Genomic DNA, 17183 nt, shown 5'->3' on the forward strand with positions numbered 1-17183 from the left:
CTATTATCTTGTCACAGTCCAATATCGCCTACACTCAAATTACATACTTAGTGACGGACAATGTCCTTCGAGGCTACTCCATTTGCTTCTTCAACTAATTCAATCTAGCGCACATCCGAATATGAATAGATAATCCGTAACGCTATGTTCGCTCTTAGTATGTAATATTCTGAACAATAGAGATAGGTTCCTGCTGTTAAGAGCTATCTTATGTAACTGGGAAGGTATTATTTCTTTTAAGTCTATTGTCTGTAGTCTGAAACCAGAATTTAGTATTGAATCAAATCAATTTTATGTTTCGTTTATATTAACGTTACAAATATTAACTCCAACATGAACTCAGTAATAAATCAATCACTTTACATAATAGGTAGGTATTTTATTTCACGATCGAAAATATTTATAAGTTTTTTATTTGCGATAATAGTATGTAGTTATTAGTTAAACGTTTGATCAAATCACTACTTTCTCTATAACGGTATATTTTGTAAACTGATTAATTTTAAAATACATAATTATGTTATTTTAGTGGGTTGTCGCATAAGATATATAATTTATCCGAATAAGCTCCATTTAGTGTTGAATTTTCAGTCTATAACACAAATATACCGTTACAAACCATTATTACCTAATAAGTAAACGTGTCTTGTTATTTAGATTTCTATGGTAATAACGTGAAAGTTTTCACAATACAAGTAATGAATCACAAGTATCTAAGACGGTCACAGTATAATAACGAATGGGTAGTTTAGGCAAATTAGTCATGTTTGCAGAGACCGAGCCCCACCGACCTCTACAAATATTGACTACCTTTATTGTGTGTATTCAGAACATGATTTGTGAGTTTGATGACACTTGATTAAAGATATGACATTATTTAAACTTTTACACAGAAATATTGATTTAAAAATAATTTGCAACTTGTAAATAACTCGCTTCTTATATATTTGATATATTATGTATTTAATACGAGTAATATAGGTTATTTTTATGGCCAATCAATCGGTAACAATACCATCTAGTTTAAATGCATATCATGTCATATAATATTTTATTTGTTCCGGATTGATTCAATAGTTTTTGTGCGGCCTAATTATGCAACAAATTATACAAGTATGAAACAGAGTAACTCTTGTACTTACACTTTTAGTAGCATTGATCAACAACAATCTTTATGAGGTATATTTATATAAATAATTTAAATTTAGTAAGCAAAGTAAACAAAAACAGAAGCAAGAATAAACAAAAATAAGATAATTGAAACGTATTTATTCTAATAACGAAACAAGGAATACAGCCTTCATTGAAATAGTGAAAATTAATTTTGCAAAAGGAATATCAAACTTTACTCCTAAAGTTGATTTGCTTTTTTCGGTCCCGCTGTCTTCGCTTATTGCTTTTCAGAAAATTCATTACGCTCGTACTTTCCTACAAGTGACATAAATGTTTCAGATCCATGTTTAATTACAAGAATCATTGTGACATTGGGAATGTTAGCATTCTTTATTTATTTAGGGCCGATTTTTCAATGCTTGGATAAAACTTATTCATCGAATAATGTATAAAACTACCATTTTAAAAACGTATTCCAATTGCCCGTATTTGACAGTTTACGTGACATTTTAATATTATCGTGTTATACTTTATTAGATAAGTTTTATCCAAGCATTGAAAAATCGGCCCTGAGTGTTATTGAAAAGTCGACTCTGACTATTACCATTCTAAGAATAAAATAAATGTAATGTAAATATTATTATGTTTTCTTTGAAGGATAAGTGTTTGTCTCTTTTATATAATATTTTTCTGTGAAACGTTTTCATTTATTGTACTCCTTCATTAACACTCTTCAAGTATTCGAAGAAAAACATAATTGTTTACTGTCTGACATTTTACAAACGTATAAAAAGAACACTATAAAGAAAAATAATTAATTAAATTACAAATAATTAAAAATTTCAAGTTAAAATGGACAGCAGCTGGAAATAAAATATTTTCTTTGAGTATCTCCATTTTTCTCTTGAGCTCTGCATTACTCGTCCAATTAATTCAAAGTTTATTTACATCAACCTATTTTATGTACAATTTTAAGTAAACTCTACAAACTGTACTACTCTACATACATAAAATATTAGTATTACCCATTTCAATAAAAAAAAATGCCTGAATATTTACTCTTAGAATAATGATAAATACCTTTTAAAATCTATATGTTGTATTATTTTAAACACGCAAATTTGTAAGAAAATAAGTTTGTTATTCTTTCACGCGAAAATGTATTTTGGTGATACTTGGCAGTATATTTGCCAAAATAACACATAATACTTGCTATTGTACTTTTGACTACAAAAATCAGTCTAAAACATTTTTGAACGACGCCCTTAGTCAAAAACATTTTTGGCTGATGTTTGCAGTCGAATATATTTTTAACTAAGGGCGTTCGTGTTGGTCAAAACTCTTTTGAATAAAAACAATAAGTTTGACATTGCTCTACTATTCATTTAAAATTACGAGTTCAACCTAAAATAGTAATTAAAACGACAACACGTGTAAAAAACAGTTGTAAAATTAAATTAACATTGCCTAGATGAGTTTGGTATTTTATTAAATCATTAACCCCGCCACGGGATCACGGCGTGTAATTAGGTGAATTGTGTACACAATTTAAATTATAATTTTACTTCTATATTATTTTAGGACTGTGTGTAATGTACGATATAATTACCTATTGTAGAGAAGGTTGAAGCATAATAGACAAGGTTTATTTATGCATTGATTCCGGCAACTCCTTGATTAGTCTTTTGGTATGTCATTGTTTAAAATGTACATTTGGTTTAAACGAAACATTAATATGGGTAACTATTATGTTTATATTACATGAATAAAGTTCTATTGATTGAAATTAAGTTATAATTATTAATAATAATTATAACTTCATATTGTAATGATGTCCTATAATATTTATTTATTTATAATTTCCGTACATAAACTTCTACATGGTTTTTGTATTACGTTGTCAGTCATAAAAAAACAGCAAGTGGCGCAAACAGATCTCGAGGGAATATGTGTATGACGCGGACGTTAACATTTTTTCAAACTTCACATACAAATGGTAGTATGAAAAAGGTTTAAATAAAGAGAATCGGTTCGATTTTTTAACGAAAGATTTCATCTCAATTCGTTTAGTGGTTTTGCATGTAAGAATAACAAACATATGTAAATGTAACGTCTTTTTGATCTAAAAAACGAAGTGAAACTTAGAAACGTGTTAATATATTGTACTTTACACCTCAATTTATCGAGATCCACGAATCATAATTCATCAATTACGTCCGTTACATACCCTCATACTATCAGAAGCATAATTTACGTGACTATAGTAGTTTATAGTACTGCGTATTCTTACAATAAGCTCTTATCTGGGTCTGCAGTAAACAGTCGGGCATTTTGACTAATCCACTGTATGCAATGTTTCATCTATTATCATTAGCCTATTCACGGCTAAGCGCTCTCCTAGGATGGCCCAATGTAGTGGGTTAGGTTAATCTCCACATTCGAACAATGGAACAAGATGCCAAACGTTAATGTATAGCCGATATTCAGTTACAGATTTGACTTGTGATAAATAGATACACAGAAGGGTTACGCCCTCTTTATATACGATTTTCTGAATTGCTTTTGTTTTATTTTAGTATGAACATAGGTGTAGATTAGAACATACTAGGTATCAATTTTACTTCAATGTTTAATAATAATAATTTATAAACAAGTGTATAATTAAAACACATATCTAACTAGCTATAACAAAGTTAATTTTTAATTAGGTAGCGTATATAACAATCCACATGAGTTAGGATTCGGATTGATGCTAAAATATTATTTACATCTGAATTTTCCATTGAAATCTGTAAAAATTAAATGTTTGACGACTAAATGTAAAATGAAATAATTTTACCTACAATATCAAATTGCAGAAAATAACGAATTTGAAATATCTGTAACGAAATAATGAAGCGCGGGCACAAAAATACTTATTGCTCAGTATTTGCGAGATTTATAACAATGGAATAGAATAAATGTTCCAGTTATGAAGTTATTGCGTTTAATAAAATAGTGTTTGTATTTAAGCGTCCTGATATTTATTTATTTATTTATTTTGAAAACTACACAGCTTACAGTTTGACTTACTCTACTTATATCTATGATACAATACGCCAATTACGAGTTTTACAATTATTATCAATTATATGTATATTTAAAACAGTAACTTATTAAAGAGTGGTGAGTTGTGTGTGTGGGTGAGTGCGTGCGTGCGTTTGGGTATGATTGTGTGTATATATGTGTGTGTGTGCATGATTAAAATGTGTTAGGTACGTTAGATAATATTTTAATTACATTGGTTTTAAAACGATTGCGAGGGCAGTTAAATATGTCAAGAGTAGAAAATTTTTGATTGTATATCGAAGGTAGGCGATTAAAGAGTGAGTTCTTCATATATTGATTTTTTGTACGTGGTATAAAGAATAAAGGAGTATTACGTGTTCGAGTTAGAGGGGTGTTAAAATATATATTTTCTGTTAATTGGGGGCAGTCTAGTTTGTTGTTTAGGAGATCATAAAGAAACATAATATCTGAAAGAGTACGTCTGTCTTCGAGAGTATTCATTTTAAAGAAAATGCAGGATTCTTTGTAGTCCTTAAAGTTATGTTTTGCTTTAAAACTAAGATGCTTCATAAATATCTTTTGTATTTTTTCAATTTTGTCTTTATATTTTTTAAAAAATGGTCGCCATATTATACTTCCATATTCTAATATGCTTCTGACGTAACTATGATAAAGCATTTTTAAACACTGAGGGTTTTTAAAAGGTTGACTTGTTCTTAGGATGAAACCAAGGGATTTGTAAGCTTTACTGGACATGTACTCAATATGGGCGTCGAAGAAACATTTATCGTCCAGAAGGATGCCGAGATCCTTTACTGAAGTTGCTCTATTAATTAACTGATTATTGATACTATATTCGAACAAAATAATGTTACGTTTACGAGAAAAGCTTATGGTTTGGCATTTTTGAATGTTTACACCGATGTTATTAATTTTAAAATATTCTCCGAGATTATCTAGATCAGATTGGAGTAGATTACAATCGGCGGTACAAGATACTTTACGGAAAATTTTGTTATCATCGGCATACAGTAAGCAATTTGAGTTCTTAATACAATGTGTTATATCGAAAAGGAAAATGTTAAAGAGTAAAGGTGATATATGGGATCCTTGTGGGACTCCAGAGGTGACGTTTATGAAGTTAGATTTATGACTTCCTATGACTACTGCCTGACGACGGTTTCTAATATAAGATATTACCCATCTATGAAGATTACCCTTAATACCTACAGCATTTAGTTTCCCGGCGAGAACATTATGGTCTACTCTATCGAAAGCCTTTTCGAGATCGGTATAAATAACGTCAATCTGAGCGCCGTCACTTATGTTAGTTAGTAAATAGTTAGTCAATTCTGAAAGGTTTGTGTTAACACTCCGAGACTTAAAAAATCCATGCTGAGATGAAGGAAGACATTGCTTACAATAGCTATACATAAAATCATTAACTATACTGTCCATAACTTTACCGAAAATATTTAAAATTGATATACCCCTGTAGTTAGTAATTTCATTTTTTGAACCTTTTTTAAAAATGGGGATTACACGTGCATCTTTCCATTGTTTGGGGTAGACACCTTCATCCAAAGATCGTTGAAAAATCAATTTTAAGGGAACAGCAAGCCCGTTTACGCATTTTTTAACAAATATAGCTGGAATCCCGTCTAAGCCTGCGCCCTTTTTACTATCTAGTTTTTTAACCGCATTTGTTATCAGTTTATCTGAAATTTTAATTGAATTAATTACGTTAGAATGGGGCTCCTCTGCGTATGGTTTGGGATCGTAGGAAGAAGATCGTATGAATACGCTTTGGAAAAAGCTATTAAAAGCGTTACATATATCTGCACCACAAGAATAAGTCACTCCATTATATACCATACGACATGGCAAGCTGTTGTTTTTGCGTTTGTTATTTACAAAATTCCAAAACTCTTTAGGATTATGAATTATATCTTTTTCGCACCTATTAATATAATTTTTAAAACATTCTTCTTGTAAAACTTTAATCCTATTTCTTAGTAAAGCAAATGCTGCGTAATCATTCGGGTTTTTAAATTTTTTCCAATTTTTATGAAGTTTAGACTTTTCTTTAATGATATTAATTAATGATGGGGTGTACCATTGAGGGTACTTAAAACGTCCTGAAACCCGCGCAGAGGGTACGTATTTTTCTATGATTGAGTTAAGCTCTTTGTAAAAACCATTAACTGCATCATCAACGGTCCCGTTAGTAAGAATTCGGTGCCATTCAATCTTCCCGAGTGCCGAGTTAATTGACATATAATTAGCTTTAAAAAATTTTTTTATGATCCGTGGATTATTACGAAGGGGTTTTATTTTATAGTTTTTGATGTTTATAAGTAACGGGGGATGAAATTTATCGATATTCACTAACGCTGGGTCGCATTGTTCGCAAATTAATGAAAGATTTGAAAAAACAAGGTCAAGAATATTTCCGCAACAATTATTAGTGAAGTTATACTGTGAGAGTCCGGATAAATACATAGAATTCATAAAATCGTCGGCGGTTCGCATCAAGAGTGTATTAGAACTATTTTTATTCAAGTGCCCGTCAGGCGTCCACGCGAGAAAAGGTAAATTAAAATCTCCGATTAATAAAAATGAGTCATTCGGCCTCCTCGAATGGAAGTTAACGAAGGATTCGTTGAAGTCGACCAATATACTGGCCGCATTGGAATTCGGTGGAATATATATTGCTCCCACGTGAATATCCGCGTTTTTTGAATATTGATTTAATAGCGTACTACTTAGAACATGACCAGGAATCGTAATCCAAATACATTCAACGTTACCAACGTGGGTCTCGTTTGTTAGAAATGCGGAATAACATCTTTTTATACAAATCATAACTCCGCCTCCCTTCATATTATTACGTCTACGATCATGCCTAAATACGTCGTAACGGCTATCACATATTTCTGAGTCTAACACTCCCTCACACAACCAAGTTTCAGTTATAATTATGATATCATAATTGTTCGCTTCGATATTTTTGTAAAAGTTTGATAATTTAGTTCTGAGTCCACGAGTGTTCTGATAGTAAATGTTTAGAAATTTCATTTTTTAAGAATGTATAAAAGTGAAATCACAAGTAGAAAAAAAAAAAAAAATAAAGTTGTTATGAGGGTGAATTGAAATTAAAACGCTGAGGACTCGAAGCAAGTTAAGCGAAACGGGTATGTGTGATTGGAGTGCAGCTGCTCGCAACCTTTTATTGAAAATTATCTGCAATATAATTAAATGTAATATTATAATATATATGTGTTTATAAATGATGTATGTGTATGTGTGATGTGTCGGTATGTTATACAAGAATATTATTAATATTATACAAATTTGAGATTTTACATTGATATAGTAATAATATAAAATAACAAAATGAACACTACAAATACGCAAAATTAAGTACATCAATAGTTTTTTGATAAATATTTTTCTAATTCTTCTTCGGTGCTTATAGCTATTGGGGGCGATTTTTCGTTCATGCGCATATAAATGGTACAGTTTTTTATCCATATATATTTGATGTTATTATCTTTCGCACGAAGTCGACATTTGTTAAATAGAATTTTATTCGCAATTGTTAAGTGTTCATTTATAAATATCTTTGATGAATTACCTTCAAATCCGAGGTCGCTAGATGTTAAACCCTTATTTTTATTTGCTTTGCGAAAGTTGGCTATTATATTATTTTTAATATTCCTTGATTTTAGTTTGGCTATGATTCTTCTTGGCTTATTGGGGTTTGAGTGAAGCGGCTGGACCCTGGTGATAAATTCGATGTCGTCTTTTTGTATGTTGACATTTATTGAAGTTGCAATTTGTAGTAGAAGTTGTGGAAGATCTTCTTTCGATTTTTCCGGCACACCAACAACTTCAATATTTAGGAAACGACATTGCTGCTGTGAATATCTGTGTTCTTTTTCAATAGTATTTGATTTTTTTTGCAGGTCTTTTATTAAGTCGTCACGCAATGCTAAATTTTTTTCTAGGTTAATAATACGATTTTCACATACTCCAATTTTTAATTTGAATGTATCTACTTCCTTTGTCAAATTGTCTATTATTATTAATTTAGAGTCTATATTATCTAGTTTTGTACTCAGCTCTTCGATTCTTTGAAAATCAATGCTTGTTTTTAGGTCACCTAGCTCCGAGCGTAACTGATTCACTTGTTGCGGTAGATGTGCCAAAGTTTGTAAAAGCGTTTCAATCCTTTCAAGGGCGGGCTGGTCAACCGACGATTCCGTGACTTTCTCTGTGTCGAGATCTTCAGATGGAGTAGGTCTTGGGGAGGCTATGTGTAATTTAGGTTTACATTCCGAGCATGTCCACGACGCTTGCCTGTCGGCTCCAAGTCTTCGCCAACCGATTTCCGTTAATGAGACACAGTTATAATGGAAATGTGTACGGCAAATGGAGCAATGTGCACCTTCTATGACTTTATTGTCGCAGCGTTTGCATGTTATGTTATTCATCGTGAAAAAGGTTGACAATCTATGGTTGATGTTATAGGCATGAGATAACGACTCACCGGTGACACGCAGAAACGGCCGTTGTAGCAGAGAGCGAGTCAAAAAATATCGGACTTCTTCTTTACTCGAAGTGGAGCGGGAGGCTGTCGCCGTGATGCGTTCATATATTTAATGTATTACGGCGATAGAAAAATGATCAAAATGGTTATTACTATATGGGTCAGAATACTTTGTATATTGAGTTGTGATTTTATTTGCAACAATTAACACGTCCACTCTCAATAGTTACAGAATTACGAATCGTAATAAATATTAAAATATGCTTAAGATTTCCCGCGATCCCCTTTTATTCCATTCATTAAATATTTGTGTTCGTATTTTACGTATTTTCTTCGGTATTACGCTTCTTTAAAACTTTTGTCTTCGAGACATTTACGGTTATTGTTTTTGGTACTAATTTAGATATTTCATTGTTTTGTTTGCAGATGGCACAAGTTTTTCTCGGGAAATAATATAAAGACGTTTTTCATCGTCTCTTCCGATTCACACTGTGTCCTTTAATTAAAAATCCTATTAGCCTCTACAGATTCTGATTTATTATGCAATATAATAGCAGATGCTCCTATTAAAAACGACTGCATACTGCTTTGAATTGATCTTGTATAATTCTCGATGTATAATTTATTTCCATATAGAGTCGGAGTTTATAATCAAGAACCTTTATACATTGGCTTATTAATTAAATAAACCGTGTTGTTTTTTTGTGCTAAGCTAGGTGTAGGTAGGTAGGTAACTATTTTTTTATTAATTTGTACTGAATACGATTGTTTAAGTAGGAATACAAAAACTGAAATACGGATATTAACAAGTGCTGATACTTTTTACATTGTATTGCTTTATCATAGGTTTCTCATTTCATAAATATTTTGGTGTATCAATAGACATAAAAAACTTTTTATTAAAACACAAAAGCTCCTATATGCATGTATGCAGGGCTGACGACATTTTATTTGACAATAAATCATTAAAAATGTAAAATAACATGTTAGAAACACATACATAATATTGAAAACTTAAATATTTACATCTATATCACCTCCGGGAAAAGGATTACTGACTCAGTATAAATATTTCATAGAGAATGTAATGCCACTATTCTGTTCGTATAAAGATGGAAAATAGGTTATCTTTTTTCAACCGACTTTCACGAGAGAAGGAAAATTTGACGTGTATTTTTAGGTATTGTGTTGGATATTGTGTTCGTGTGTTTTTATTTAATTGTACATGTATATTTTTACCATATGTCTTCTTAGAATTATGCGTATACATCCAAATATGGTTTGGAGTTATTATTGTTTCTGCCAATGATTTTACAAATTCATAAAATAGAGAAAGAAAAAGACGTATGTATAGCTATCAGAAATACTAACTGAATTGAGTATTTGAATTAATTTTTTTTTTGTGATAAATGGAAAGATTATATATTAGTTTTATAACAAAACTGTTTTTATTTTTATTTTTTTTGCAATAATTCAAAAGTTATTTCAAAATAAAAATTAGTCTTTGAATCCAGTACCGAAGACACGCCGACAACTCCCGAAGCGTCACCCGATCGCGTGTGACGTCACAATGTTAGTTTTCACTCATTGCAGTTGATAGAAAATTAAATATAGTTTGAAAAACTAAACAGGATAAAAAGATAAATTCATGAAATTATTGTATTGTTACTGGGTTTTTATAAGTATACAAAATTTAAATTAAATCCGTCGGTTTATAGTGGGTCTAAATCGAATCGAAAGGAGAATTGGTTACATACAAACATATGTTTTAAGCTGATCCTGGCGATCCTTATCAGGATAAATTTATGATATTATTGTATTGTCATCGGATCTTGATAAGTGTTCAAAATTTGAACAAAATCCGTCGGTTTTAAGTGGGTCAAAATCGAGTCGAAACTTCGAAAGGAGTCGGTTACATACAAACATACAGGTGAAGCTAATAAAAGCGTGTTAATAATAAATACAGTGTTTTGATCTATTTAATTTTGTTGTCATTATTAAATTACATATTAATTATATTAATTGTTAATTATATTATTTAAATTTATATTAAAAATGGCGAACCTCAAAAGTTATCGTTTTGTATCATTATGTACGAATACTACAAAGGCAACTCCTGACAAAAATCGGTGATCATAAATATATCAACATCAAGAATATTATTCGTAACTAACTAATTCGGAACCAACTAACAAATCGTATGTAAACGCTATGTACTGCAGTTAATAATAGCTATAACATTATGACGTCACCACTGTGGTGACCAGTCATGGCGCGTTTTTAGTCACGTGATTCTAACTTAAATTTCATCAATTTTTAATTGCTTATAATGAACGGAAAAAAATTTTTTTGAAGTTATTTGCATTAAATATCAATATTATTAATAATAAAGTTTCGAAATACATAAAAAAAATCAATAATTTTTTTTTATTCAAATACTCAATTTGGTTGTATTCGTTGCCAAATAACATTAGATAGTCTCATCCATAATTTGATACCGATTCTTATCGTTAACTTATACTACAATTCACTAGCACATCTACTTTATTTATAGTGGTTGATACTCATGCGGATAACTATGTGTGTGTGTGTGTGCAATGTGCATGTGTGTGCGTGTGCGTGTGTGTATATGTGAATGTGTGCGTCGCTACATTAATGCAGTGTGCATGGAGACGATGCATAAACACAAGTTAGGTTGGCACTCGTGAATTGGAAGGACTACTAACTTTAGTGAAGTTAAGGTTTGTTTAAAGTATGTCCTTAGGTGGAAGTATGACCCTAACTTCTCCCGTGTCACTCAGGGAGATATAACTATTTCCTAATGTTTAACACAATAATTTATGTTTGTTTATTACCTTAGACCTTGTTACAATGAACAAATGTAAATAGTTAACAGGGTTTTATGCTCGTATGACTAACAATGGCGTCGTAATGTTGAAGTCCAAATTTAGTCGCTGTATTACGATTTGCTATATTATAATTTTGCGACTAGAATGTTAAACTTCATAATTTAAAAGTTTCTGCAGTTTGCGATGACAAAAATAAGTATCTCCATTACATAGGAGGTAGATTGGAGAGGTAAATCATATTCCTAATATTGTATTTTCCGATTATATCTTATCGGTACCTACTCCTAAAAGATTACATTTTAGAGATACAACGACTCATTTACTCAATAATACAATTATGAGCAGATTTCGAATAATATACGCTTGTTTTCAGCAATAGCATCAGCACACAAGATTACACAGCTGAAGGTCCCTCTGTACGCAGACCCGCGGCGAGCCGCAGAGCTCAGCTGCCACTTCCAGATGGACGACCAGAAGCTGCACTCTGTCAAATGGTACCGAGACATGCACGAGATATTCAGATATAACCCTTCGCAAAAGGCACGTATCTATTATACTTATAACTACATGTAGAGAGAGGTCTACAGCATTTTGCAGGATAAATCAACTTTCAATGGGATATTTTGCTTATTATTACATATAGAGAGTGGTCTATTGCATTTAGCAGGTTAGCTCGACTTTCGATTGGATATTTTGCTTATTATTAAATGGAGATATAAGTCGTTGCATTAAGGAGGATAGCTGAACTTCAATGGTATATTTTGCTTATTATTAGACGTAGAGAGACTATTGCATTTAGCAGGATAGCTCGACATTCGATTGGATATTTTACCTATTATTACTTGGAGTTAGAGGTTCATTGCATTTATCAGGATAGCCCAAACGCATTCAAATGGAAAGTTATTTTGTTATTAAATTCCTACAGAAGCAATTAGATAATAACAATTCCAATTGTAACATCACACAATAACTATCAAAAGCTTTTGTAATTTGAAATATTGTTGGTATCGGAAAGTTTTTAGCTATAAAGTCGCATGTGTAAAAGGTTGGTCAGAGATTGAATACGGTCAAAAGAAAAGGTTAATTTATTTAAAACAACTTTGAAAAGGAGTAATTAAAAAAGTTTCGACTTGCTTGGTACATGTTGAAATGTTTTGATCTTGTTTTTCTATATTATTGAAGAGATTTAAATCTATTTTCAAACGTATTACAATTATTATTAATTAAAAACCGATATCCTTATAAATTGAATCAATTTAGAGCGAACACTACAAAACTATTGTATCTACGTATTTGAACCTTTCTATTAAAAATTTAAACTCTATGTGTGCAAAATTTAAAATACTGCAAAATAATAGAGTGCTATCAGAACTGTAATATGCGCGTTCTATAGCACTGGTTCGAAGAACGTTCATATTTTATGAAATATATGAAGTAGTATGGTTGAATTTAATTATTTTATACAAGTATACGTTAGTTAGCTCTTGTTTAGGTGATCAACACGTATGTATGTTATTAAGCGAAGGTGAAGTGGTATAATATATGCAAAATAATGCATCGAGAAACTGACGCTTGCTATAATAAAGCTTGTTTCATAAAGCTTTTATTATGTAAATGTGTGTAAATTACTGTGAAGTAAATGGTGAATGTTTTACGAAAATTGTATGTACTTGTGTTTATAATGGAAACGTATTAATGCTACTTGTTTAAATAAATATAACGCCTAAGATATCATAGCTTATTCTGAACGCTCACAAAATAAATATTAAAATCAATCATACATAGATGAATAATGTATTTCCAAGGCGTTATTTTCATAAGACAGATGTATATCTAAATATCAATTTTAATGCCCTTCATAAATTTAGATGAACTTAGCACAGTTACATATTATTGGCCTACATTTTAATGGAACACAGAACCTGTCTTTGAAGTCGCTTAATACAGATAATAAACTAATCAAGTATTTTTGTGAACAGCCGCCGATCCGACTTTTCAACGTCACGGGCATCATGGTGCAAGGCGGCGAGTGTCAAGTGGACTCCTGCATGGTGCGAGTGATGCCGCCGCCCGTAGCCACCAGAGCTGCCTACAGCTGCGAAATATCGACCGAAGGCCCCAAGTTCCAGATCGCTCGACAAACTAAGCACATGACAGTTGTTGGTTAGTTTGCTTTGTCTTAGTTTGTTGTCACGATATGCGGGCGAAACTTGGGCACTACGCATCTATACGTGTTTAGCTACAACGCCATTTGGCGTAATTGGTTAACGATATACATCCACTAGCATAAAGCATATACCGTTATGCGAATATCGCCGTTGTAAGCAAAGCAAAAAGTATAAAATTGCACGATTGGGATGTAGAGAATGCCTTCAGGCCCCCAATGTACCGATTCACAAGCAAAATTCAGTGGCATTTACGATAATAGTGATTCTTTCCAATCTTCTGAAGAGAGAAATTCGTTCCCGTTTGCAAATCGGCTCAAAATATGATATACAGATATAGTGCGATTTGCAAATTGGTTTTCGGGTTTTTTGTAATCGGTTGAATACTATTTGCTATACTTTATTAATATATTCTCATCTGTAATTGACTGAACCAACTCTGTGGAATACGTATTTTAATTTCCAATTGAAACTAAAAAGCCATCCATTTCCAAATAAACTAAAAAGCCATCAATAAGGTCTTTTACAGTCAGTTTATCCTTTCCTTGAATTACACGTTCTATTGAGTAACCAACCTTAGAGAAATATAAAACTTTTTTCTGAAAATTTCAACCTCAGTTTCGAGCTGCAGAAAAACTATAATTAATATTGTATTTTACAAAATAGGTAAGAATATTAAAACGCACCTGTGTGTAAGAAATACTATCTCAATATAAATTATTAAGTTTTACTAAAGTTCATATTTGCACCTGAACAAAGCAAAGTTTAATTAGATAAGAGCAACTAATAACATTACATCGTTGTAATATCCATATCTTAACTCGGCTCGAATATCTGCTAAAGTAAATTTAGCGTGATCAGGCTTGGTGGTTGTTGAAACTTTAATTACTTACATATTCTCGTAATACAATTTCAAGGCACTTTATGTTAACGTCCCTGTCGAGAATTATCTCCACCATTCAGCAATTTCCTCTTAATTTAGCTCATACAGTTTATAAACTTACGTCAAAGTAGGAAGATCTTACGGTGCTTTACATATTCAAAGCTATTTTCCTTCCAGCGATGCCGGACAAGGACCCAATTATAATCGGAGCTCCCAAATTAGTGAAACCGGGAGAACAAATTCTCCTCAATTGTACGTCAGACTACTCATTGCCGCCGTCGGATATAAATTGGTATATCGACAACGACATACAAAAGGTTTGTTAAACAAAAGTTCTATTAATTAAAAGTAATTTTCAGCTGTGAAAACTCCAATTTGTTTTACTGAATGGAAAATATTGCGATGTACACTTAAATGTGAACCGATTTATAACATCTAGTATCTGTCGATGCATTAAATTACTTTCTGAAACCTCATATGATCTCGATATTGCGCGTTTATTTTAAAAGCAGTTAAAACGAAGCAATATTAATTTAACGTGTCATGTAGAGGGCGTGTAATTACAGTGTATATTTATTTTGTAAATATAAAATAAACACATGTACAATGTCGAATGGAACGTGATATTATAGCTGATATATGCTTGCAAATATGACGTAATCAAAGAGGATGTATGTAGACAGTTATGGCTTTGATGGGAAACTAGTACAAAGTTCTCGTAGTATCTACATGTCTATCTGCAAATCTCGTATCACAGAATGGCATGCACTCAAGAGATGGCCTAACTCGATTTAACTGTTTACTCTCATACTCCCTAATGGAATCAGGAATCTAATCTATTTGGATTAGGCACTATCAATTATAGCGATTGCGTTTCCCAGATTTATTGGGCAAATTGAAACAAATGAGCATTTAATAAGTTGCCCTTTTTGTTCGACATGGTAGAAGTGAGAGGATGTTTTTTTTGTATTATTGGCATTGATATTTAGAAGAACGAAAAAATAAAAAGTGTATTTCATATGAGGTTATATTAATTTGCTCGAATGATTCCAAATTATTTTTTGATAGATTAAGTACGTTCTTATTGATTAACTTTTTGCTTCACATACTCGTTGGGGTTTCGATATAAACTTTATAACATCTTCGACATAAATATTGAAGCGACCGTTCCTTTGAACACATAATTTCAAAATTCTTAGCTTTTGCTTCATGTTAAAGCGAGAGCTAGGTTCAATTTCTTAAATCCCGTAAGTGAATGGGGATAAAACGAGGGTCTGGCTTTTAACACTGACATACTCCCGCTGGATCATATACAATGGAAAGCTAAGAAATTGGAATACCTTGCAACCTTAGAAATAAGACGCTGGCCCTTCAATATTATATTATATAGTATTATTAAAATATTATATTATATGTGGTATCATTAAAGCTTTTCGGTGTATAGATTGGTAGATGGTTTTATTGTATGGGATTTTTTTTAAAGCTTAATAGAGGGACAAATAAATATACTGGTACTGTACATTTGCACACACACATTGTGCGTTTACTTGCATATTATACTAATAACCTGTGAATAACGTGTAATTTCTTAATAATAAAATAATAATAGTTTTTTATAATTAATAAATCAACTAACAATAATAAACAGAACAAAATAGAAAAATTTATTATAGCATACCTAATGTTAAAGGTTCTTTTATAATACTAGTTTATAATATTAAAGAACCTTCATATTATGAAGAGAAATAAAACGAAGACAACCACTTCATAATATTATAACTTGTTTCAACAATGCTAAGATACAATAATACTATTTGTCAATGAATTACATCTAAGGAACATATATAACAGAGAATACCCACTCTGAATGGAGTTTCCAATGTTTTGTTTGCCGGTAGAGCTCATTGTTAAGAGACTTAGCATCCAAGCCACTCTAAATCTTCTCTAACGGCCTTAAAATACCTTATATATTACAACGGAATGCTCTTTCTTCCGCATTGGTACGAAAGTATTTAGTTTGCCTCTTACGTTCATATTGGATGCAGTAAAATAGTATTTAAGAGTTTGATTAATGGATAAGTGTGTTTTGAATGTCATGGTTGTATATTTCGTGCAATATAATGTACCGACGTATTAGTTCTCTATTATAAAAAAAATTGCTAGCTTCATGTGGCATAAATGTCTTGATGGAATAGAACCTATATTTAACTCCGGGTTTTTTATGTTTCTATAGCTAATTAAACCAAATAAGTTCAGTCGTTTTGTGCGTAGAACAGTAACAGACATCCGTAGCATAGTTGAACACGATAGGCGTCGCCAACTTTGTGACGCGCGCCGTACAATTTAATTAATTTTCCATTTCTGCATTTTTAAATCTAGTTAAATACTAGTTCACCCTAATTACATAATATAGAGTGCAAAAGTTTATTCACAATGGGCCATTGAGCAGTGTCGAAGTTTTACTCCGCCACACGAGCAAATACAGTGTAAAATACACAATATTTTTATAAGTAGGTAAATGATATTTATGATTTTTAGGTCCGGCGTTTTTGAAAAGCTTAATTCTAAGGCGA

The 17183-nt window shown here is 31.6% G+C and overlaps 1 protein-coding gene across 1 annotated transcript in view; it reads left to right on the forward strand.

Annotated features, from left to right (window-relative positions):
• Positions 1–17183, forward strand: part of LOC149486614 (uncharacterized) — a 46820-nt gene that overhangs the window by 24180 nt on the left and 5457 nt on the right. The window contains exons 2-4 of the mRNA XM_089698316.1: positions 11936–12102; positions 13542–13725; positions 14788–14927. Coding sequence (XP_089554442.1) covers positions 11936–12102; positions 13542–13725; positions 14788–14927 — 491 coding nt within the window. The remainder of the gene's footprint in view (positions 1–11935; positions 12103–13541; positions 13726–14787; positions 14928–17183) is intronic.

The sequence above is a fragment of the Colias philodice genome, chromosome 8 (assembly GCF_061535455.1).
Source record: "Colias philodice isolate Cphi_HAF_F1 chromosome 8, ilColPhil1 Martin Lab GWU primary, whole genome shotgun sequence".
NCBI lineage: Eukaryota > Metazoa > Arthropoda > Insecta > Lepidoptera > Pieridae > Colias > Colias philodice.